Source organism: Emericellopsis cladophorae (assembly GCF_022114955.1).
Source record: "Emericellopsis cladophorae strain MUM 19.33 chromosome Unknown NODE_25_length_288687_cov_117_495977, whole genome shotgun sequence".
In the NCBI taxonomy this organism is placed as follows: domain Eukaryota; kingdom Fungi; phylum Ascomycota; class Sordariomycetes; order Hypocreales; family Bionectriaceae; genus Emericellopsis; species Emericellopsis cladophorae.
In genome coordinates, this window is record NW_026250950.1 from 224,262 (window position 1) to 232,718 (window position 8,457).

The 8,457-nt window shown below is 54.1% G+C and overlaps 3 protein-coding genes across 3 annotated transcripts; 1 reads left to right on the top strand and 2 right to left on the bottom strand.

The window, feature by feature from the left end:
• Positions 1-269: 269 nt before the first annotated feature.
• Positions 270-2,575, bottom strand: J7T54_003273 (uncharacterized protein; the record flags this gene model as incomplete). The annotated part of the gene is made up of 2 exons (XM_051506838.1): positions 270-376; positions 427-2,575. The coding sequence occupies 2 exons, from the start codon at positions 2,573-2,575 to the stop codon at positions 270-272; spliced, it is 2,256 nt and encodes a 751-aa protein (XP_051361962.1).
• A 1,692-nt stretch (positions 2,576-4,267) lies between these two features.
• J7T54_003274 (Glycosidase-like protein) lies at positions 4,268-4,714 on the top strand (the record flags this gene model as incomplete). The annotated part of the gene is made up of 2 exons (XM_051506839.1): positions 4,268-4,439; positions 4,500-4,714. 2 exons carry the CDS (start codon positions 4,268-4,270, stop codon positions 4,712-4,714), a joined length of 387 nt encoding a protein of 128 aa, XP_051361963.1.
• A 1,850-nt stretch (positions 4,715-6,564) lies between these two features.
• On the bottom strand, positions 6,565-8,455 carry J7T54_003276 (Transmembrane protein-like protein; the record flags this gene model as incomplete). The annotated part of the gene is made up of 3 exons (XM_051506840.1): positions 6,565-7,086; positions 7,134-8,316; positions 8,367-8,455. 3 exons carry the CDS (start codon positions 8,453-8,455, stop codon positions 6,565-6,567), a joined length of 1,794 nt encoding a protein of 597 aa, XP_051361964.1.
• Positions 8,456-8,457: the final 2 nt, after the last annotated feature.

An 8,457-nucleotide genomic window follows, 5' to 3' on the forward strand; every position in this document is an offset into this window, starting at 1 on the left:
AGCTCGCAATTGCCCGTGCGGCCCCAATGTAGCGAGTCAATTATTGTGCTGTGTACCAGTAGTTCCTCTAGTCTATTTTGCACTAAGGTCCAGGCGCGATGCCTCTCTCAGGGTCATGCACCATATATCTGTAGATTTATTGGTGGCGGTGGTGACATCCTGATGTGTCTATTGCCAGAAAACGCCACAAACCCAGTTTCTTGCGTACATCGTCAATAGCGTCGTGTGCCCATTTAATCGTTTAAAAATGTCTCTTCTGGTGCTGGTGTTCAATTAATGTTGGGTAGAAGGAGATGAGAGCAGAAGGTCAACTCCAAGGACCGTGAGTCAAGGGCTGAAAATTGGCTGTCGGTTTGACGAGATGCAACCGTATCATCTGGGCAAAGGTTAGCAGAAAGAAAGGAACAATTTGAAAGGTGCGCTTACGATCGAGATCGAGGGTCTCAAAATAGCGAGCGATCTGAGGCTCCTCACTCGTGGTGACGAGCTTGCCGTCGCTGCTACGGGCCGTTGGAGGCAGCGCTTTGCGGATGCCCAGCAGCATCCTCAGGAGACCAGCAAGAATGCTTCCTTGTTGCGTGAATGCGCTAGGATCCCGCTCCAGGGGCCACCCAGGTCTCAGATGAGCCTGTTCCCAAGCTTTGAACGCCCAGGTTGACTTCTCGACGCAGTTGAGGAAGATCAGTGCGGTGAGAAACATCTTAAAGCCGACACGGTTCTTGCTGTCCTGCAGTAGGCGATCCATAAAGCTCAGCAGACCCTTGGAAGTGTTGTTAGCCTTGCGCTCAGCCGCTGCATTGAGCTGCATGCAGATCATCGTGTACGTGTCTGCGTCGTTGTCACTCTGAATCTCCTTGATGTACCGCGGCTCTTCGCCCTCGGCGCCCGGCTTCTCCAGAAAGATCCAATGTCGTTCTCGGTCGATGATCTCGACAAGACCCCATAGCTCTATGGCCTTGCGCAACAGCTCGTCTTCCTCCATGTCCAGGACCCCTTGCGCTGTCTGCAGAGTAATGCGCATGAAGCGGGACGACTCGTGCTCGATGAAGAGAGGCAGGGCGATACGCATGTACTTCTCAATATGATCCGGGAGATCCTCCATCTCTTGGTCAATCATGATGACCTGGTGATGCGGTTCCCCATTTTCCCGATTAGCCTCCTGACCATCGGAGGACTGCAGCGCAGCGACCAAAGTTGGCACGGTGATGCCGATCCCAGTCTCGGGAGAGAAGTGGGACACCTGGATAGTTGTGCCGTTGTTGATAGGTTGGAGCTGATCCTTCAAGAGGTTGATACGATTCTGCGACAATACCACCTGGACGCCGGCAGAGTACAAGTCCAACTGTTCCTGCAAGCGAGTCCGGACGCACCCAGTGCGCCATACGCGTGGCGAAAGAACCTTGCGACATGTATCGCACGGGTCGCCTTTCCCACAGTTTTTGCGCAGAATGCGGCAGCGAATGCATGCCCCAATCTTCCGAATCTGCTGGACTTCCTTGCGTCGAGCTGGGGTGAACCGAGCTCTGGAGTTTTTCGGTCGCCCATTGACGAGAGCATCACTGGTATCCATCCTCGTGCCACCTCTGTGCATCGGCATTGGCGCGATGGATATCTCATTGAGCATCGATGCAGTTGGCGGTGTCGTCAGATAGGTCATCTCGCCCCACGGCTGGTCCAGGCTCTCACTCAAGCTTGTGGGAGGCAATGGTAGGTTTTCGGGGGCAGAGGTCGTGGAGATGAGCGTCGAGGGCGATGTCGGGGTAGTAGTCGGAGCAGAGGTAGCAGCGCTAGCCGCAGCGGCCGCCGTCGCGGCGGCCGTTGAGTCTGGTTCTTGTTCTTGGAGTTGCGGGTCCAGGAATGGAGGATTGAGGCGAGCCGTGGCCGCAGCGGCCACTGAGAGATTGGATGCTTCAGGAGACGATGCCCCCACGGGGAGTAGTGTTTGCAGCCGCTCTTCCGGAGTCATCTCAGTGGACTGCGCGGCGTCTGGAAGCGCAAAGGTCGGTGAGCTTTCGAACAAGTGACTGAAGCCGTGGTCCGTCGAGCCCTTCTTGGCACGAGCGTCGTAGGCCGTCGGGGGATTGTCCAAAGTGAACTGTTCCTCGAGTTCAAAGCGACCAGCCGCAAACTCGGCGCTGTGAGAAGGGTCCAGGTTGTGGTTGGGCTGTGATTCCCCGACTGGGTTCTCTTTAGGCACGCGGTTGTTCTCGTTAAGATCGACTTGTCGCGATGCCTCTGCGAGGGTCTCGAGAGCACTCCAGCCTTGCGGTAAATCCTTCTGCCCTTGCTGGCCAAGCTGCGCATTCCCGTGCCCATTGACGCTGTTTGATCCAGGGCGATTTGCCATGGCTCGAGCGTTGGAGATGCCATGGAGCTCGAGGCAGGCTCGCATGCGGTCTGAGTCGGATATCGCGGGGCATCGTTTCGTGATGTGGGCCGTCAGATTATCGATCCTGCCCTTGGGGAAGTACTCGCCGCATTGTTTACACGTGTGCGGATACCGGTTGCTATTGTCGTTGAGCTTCGCTCCACGCTCGAAGTATAGGGAGATGAGAGGGTTCGGCTTCCGACCCATTGCGCCTGATGGAGCGATGGGCGCGAGGCGCCAGAGCTGGACGCCTCGAGCGGGAAGCGCTCGGTGATCTTGCGACGTGCAGAGACACGGGACGGGAGACGGCTGCGACTGGTCGTAGGACGGGATTCGATCAACAATTGATGTAGATTCTGGAGATTCTGCCGAGAATTCTCACACCGCCTGCAGCTAGAAGTCGGGAGGATGGTCGCGGACCAGGGTGTGGGAGGGAAGATCAGGGCTCGGATTATAGTTTGACCGAAACGCATATGGCTCTGAATCGCTGCGGTGCAGGGTAGTCAAGAGGGCGCTGCTATTAACTTAATGGCTGTCGACAAATTATTAAGGCAGGGGCAGCTTGGGGCGTTCACGCGCAACTGATATCCAACCTCACGCACCAGGAGGAGTCCAGGACACACTTGAGCGCATGCTCTGTGCCAGATGTAACCTCAATCGCACATCCGAAGTACATCACGGCTATTGCAACACAAGGAATATTTGTGCCGAGAAGGCCGGCAGCACCCAGTCGTCGAATCTGAACTGGAAGGTGCGCGCGCAAACCATGATGACCACAGCACGCTCCGATTCTTGGGCCAGCGTGTCCTCAGATACATGAAGTCACTGTCACGACGAGGAGACCATAAGGTCTTCAGGAATAGTGTCGTATCTCCCGCGTGATTGCGGCGGCCGACGTACGAGCTATGTCGCACTTTGGTGGGAGACAGTCGACATACGTAGTCCGCAAAGCTCACATCGACCACCACCTGGTAATCCCACTGCCGGCTTCAACGTCATATAGAAATCTATACATCCCCGAGGCTCGTTGTGTGATTTGTTACAGCCCCTCTACCTGGTCTAGCAGTGCAGTATTCCCCTCTCAACTCTTCTTGGCAGTCCTCTTCTTGGCAGTTTCACGGTGCGCACGCATCGCCATCCATGCTACAATATTGATGACCAGTCAACACTAGCCCGATTGGCACGTTCTCCTTCGAGCCGAAGTTCACTTGGAAGTTCAGAAGAGTTACATTGAGTCCGGATGCAGCCTGTGGGTTGCGGATTTCGACAGTGCTGTCCATCTGCTTGGTTGCTGAGACTGTCGCGTTGATCTGCGCCGGACGACGTGCGCATCCGTTAAGTACCATATATAAGCATGGCCACTGCTTGTGGTCATCCATTCAATACATTTTTATCCATGAGGTTGTCCTTACATTTGAGAAGATATGTGGACTCGGAAGATTTCGCTCCCGTTGGCCATCTACGCTGCAACGATTGTTGTTAGATAGGAGGACCGTGCTCAATACGTGTTGACAGATGTAAGATGCACATCTTTTATAATTAATCAGAGATGAAAGACGGCTCAGACCGGTTCGATAAATGGAGGCAACACTTTCCCCGGCGTCGCCCGACCCCTGGGATTGTCATGCTGGGCCCTGATCTGTACACCGGCAGAGACTCATACTCTGGTTATCGACCCCCCGGTAACTTCACAGGTTTCACCGTGCTTCTTGAAAGTGGAATAGATGGAGCTCCCAAGTACGGTTTAGTCTCCCAGATACCTGTTGTGGGGGACATTGGCAGCCCCCTGAGTGACGCAATGAACAACACTAGAGCGTCTGACATATCTGAGCTTGAATACTACGAGATTTCCTTGGGCTCAGGTACAGTCTCAAAATGAGCGCCGGAAACAAAGCCGGAATGTACAAGTACACATTCCCGCAGTCGACCCCAACCAAGAACGTCCGCGTGGACGTCTCGCATGTACTGGCGTCCTACCGCGGACAAGGGCTCGAGCAGCACTTTCTGGGTGGTAATATCACTGTTAAGCGCGACCAAGACTGGAAAGATTCTTCTATACCGACTTTGGCACGTATGATCATGTGAATGCACCACTCAGATGTTATACTACCGGAAACACTAACACACCCAGGGCTGGAACAGGGCCGGGCCATGGACGGTTTACTTTTGCGGACGATTCGACCAACCATCTACAAGGTGTTCCTCGGCGCCGACTTTGTAACTGATGATCTTGTTGAGTTTGGCGAGGGACCCAGCTATGAGTCCGAGACAGCCAGAGTTGGGACGGTGTTTTCTTTCACAGAATCCTCTCTCGTCTTGAGAAGGCGTCTCATTCATCTCGACTGAACAAGCCTGTTCCAACATCGAGCACGAAATTACAGAAGAGATGACCCTTGAAGACGTGAGAGACGCTACCCGTGCTTGCGTGGAGCATGGAGGTCTTCAGCAAAGTCATCACAAGCGAGACCAATGTCACCAAACTCAAGCAACTGTACCCGGGAATGTACTTTATGCATCTTCTGCCTACCAACAAGACAGGAGAGAGCCCTCTCTGGGAATCAGACGAGCCTTCATATGATGACATCTTCACCTTTCGGGACATTGTGAGCATCAAAGAAGCTTCACTTTTAGTGTGCCAAGACTAGCGCGCAGTACTGATGCCTGAAACTCCCCTGCTTCACATTCTTCAGCCGGAATATGATGAAGAGTTCATCCGCTCCATGATCGATGTCTGGGGCCATGGCGGCTGGGTCTCTGACGCCAGGTCTTCCTTGTACAACGGGCAGTCCAGGGAGGCACGAGTGGCGACATTGTGTTTGCTGACGCCTAGGTGAAAGGAGTCCGGGCAAGTTGGACTGGAAGATGCATTCTCAGCCATGGTCAAGAACGCCGAGGTTTTTACCGGGAACAAAAACAACCCGCGTGATCCCACTGGCTCGACAAAAGAGGGGAGGAGTGCGTTGCCAGACTGGCTAGTCCTGGGCTTCATCACCCGACGGTTCGGTGGATCCGTCAGCAGAGCGGTCGAGTGGTAGGTTGTTCTCTGTTGGGGCCTAGGGGCCTTTCTTATTAAGTTATGCATCTAGCTCGGTCAACGACTTCTCCCTCGCAACAGTTGCTCTCGGCCTCGGTCGACCAAGCCGGTTTGAAACTTACTACAAGCGCTCGCGTAACTGGCGCAACCTTTAGAACGAGGACATGACCGCCCTGAACCTCACTAGATTTCTCGGTCCGTGTGGTGATGGAGATAGCTTCATCGCCCAAGAAGCTCTTTCTTGCGGCGACTGCTATTGGCGGGACTTCTATTACCAGGCCCTTTCCTGGGAACACTCATTCAATGCCCACCACGATATCGAGGCCACGGTAGAGTTGATGGGCGGCGCGGAGAAATTTGTAGAGCGCTTGGAGATGACCTTTACGCCCGGCGTCTCAAGCGGCAATGCGCAGTTTGGCCACACCTTGTTTATCCCCGGCAATCACCCCAGCTTTCAGACACCATCTATACAGCTACGTCAACCGCCAAGATCTTACCGTGCCGCGTAGCCGATCCGTGGCCAAGTCGTACCTCCATCCGACGCCCGATGGTCTTCCTGGCAACGGCGACGCAGGCGCCATGGAGTCATGGCTGCTGTGGAATATGATCGGTCTGTATCCCATGACCGGCCAACCAATCTTCTTCATCGGATAGCCGTGGTTCTCTGACCTGACTACTGACCTTGGTGCTGGCAAGAAGCTCGAGATCACTGCAGAGGGCGCTGGTGAGACGACGTCTTATGTCCAGACTCAAGGTCAATGGCGAGCAGTTGGACAAGACCTGGGTGAGCTGGGACGACATATTTGCCCAGGGCGGAAAGCTGGGATATTCGTCCTGGGCAAGGAGCCGACACTATGAACAACGGGCGAACGACCGCCCAGCCTAGGTAGTCACTCAGTTGGCGAGGCCAAGAAACTGATCAGGGTATCTGCCTGAAGAGTAAGATATTCGACAGATAGCTGTCGCTGCGACTGTGAAACATTGATGAGCGACCAAACTTTGCAAAGCAGTCAGTAAAAGGTTATATTTTAGACGCATTGTGTCAAAGTGTCTGATCATAATTCGTGCCATTGAAACTCCACGCTATGCTTTAACCAATTTGTGCATGAAAAGCCTCAGAAAGCCAATGGGTATCATTACATCTACATCTCAGCAAGCCCCCTCACTTGGATGTCTCTTCGGTAGCCCAGTGATTTTGGAATTCCTCTGTATCCGGAGCTTGGCATCCTGATAGATAGTCGTGTCGGCTGCCGGCTTCGTGGTTGCGATCGCGTGGCTCGTCGGACCAGGGACTTTCAATCCCTGGACTCTGATCATGGCCCGGACTGGACGAGTTCTCCAAAGTTTCCGCTACTTGGTGCTTGGGGGGAGAAGCTTCTATGATAGTTGTCTGCAACGCAGGCGCCTGGCTAGGCGGAGGGCCCGCCTCCAGATCAAGCTTCGAAACATTGGGTGCCGGATGGTGATGGACGGCCTTTTTCCCCTTCCTCTTCTTCTTGACTGGAACGACCTCTTCGGGACCTGAAGGTCGGTGAGTGCTTTGCGACGTTGTTGAACGGCTTGCTGCCGAGGGTCTAGTAGGCCGTGGCTGAGGCGACGGGTATTTGGGTGCCCGCACACCAAAGTTTCCCGCTGAGGAGAGGTATCGCTCTCTCAAAGGCTCATTCGCCGTGATGACAGGGTACTATCCAGGTTAGTTGCATTTCAATCTTACCCATTCGTGATGCTTACATTCCAATCGCCGTACTCCAGATCTCTCGCTGCTTCGAAGAGCCCGTCATCCTCGGCGTCCAATTCGGGCTCGTCGAAACCAGCGTGTGAATTCTCATTAATCTGGTCGGGTCGATCTCGGCTGGAGCCCGCAGCCGCGCTGTTGGTCCCCGATCCGAGCAGTGGAGTTGTCGAATTCACCTCGCCGGGCTTGGGAATCCAGTATTTCCCTTTGCCACCCCTCTCATAGCGCATGCCCTCGCGCAGTCGCGCAAGACGGGATTTCGAGTCCTCATGGGCCATAACCTTGTCACCCGAATCGAACACTCTGTAGCCATAGTTGTCGCCCCTGAAGGTCTCTTTCGAGTCCTCGACAAGGTCACGAACCCCAAACGCATCGCGGAAGGCGTAATTGATTGGCATCCGTGCGGACGAGATATTGTTATCGGCAAAGTCATGCCAGGAAAATGCGTACCAATGCGCAGCAGCAAATATGGGCATCTCAATGCAAATGAGCGCATCTTGTATGGCGGCAGCTAAATTGTCAGGCGTGTACTCGGGTACATCGTCTGGGATGGCGCCGAGGAAGACCAAGATGGAGAGCAGAAACCCTTGCCAGTAGGAGGCAAAGATGATGAGCTTGATGCACAAAAACTTTGGCACAGGGCGGAACGGCTGGAGATCCTGATGCATGCACACCCAGAACAACCCCAAGCCGTACAAGCTAAGAGTGACGCTGATGTTGTATATAATCCCACTCCAGAGATAGCCAGAATCGATACCAATGTAGCCCTCCTTGTAGGTGCCTGTCGCTTTCATGATTATGGCTGAGAATGCCAGGATTGGTTTCAACCAAGCGTACTGCAAAATGGCTCGCTTGATGGACAGGAAAGTGTGTGGATCGGAGATATCGACCTTGGGCAACGCGTGATTGAGGGGCCAGAGGTGTTGTACTGGGGCGCGCCCGTGGGTCATGATGATTAGAGATCGTTCGCCGCCCAGGTAGTTGATAAGGAGCTGGAAGAAGGTATAGATCGTGAAAGCTTCATAAATGTCGCGGACCGGGTCGAGGAAGGAGGCAGCGTTCAGGGAGACCATGCTCGTCCAGGATGCAATGGAGTAGATGGGTACCATGAGGAGGATTCGGACGACATATCGCTGCAGCAGAGGCTTTCGATAGTTCTTTGCCTGGAAAATGATCGACCTGCTCTAGTCAGTCCATCATCTACAAGAGCCTACCAGGCAAGAACTTACACGACCGAAGTCAATGTAGCAGCCAGAGAAGCGACGCCTGCGACGACAGTGATCACATTGGCAAACTTGTTGCCCGTGCCCCCAGCCATGA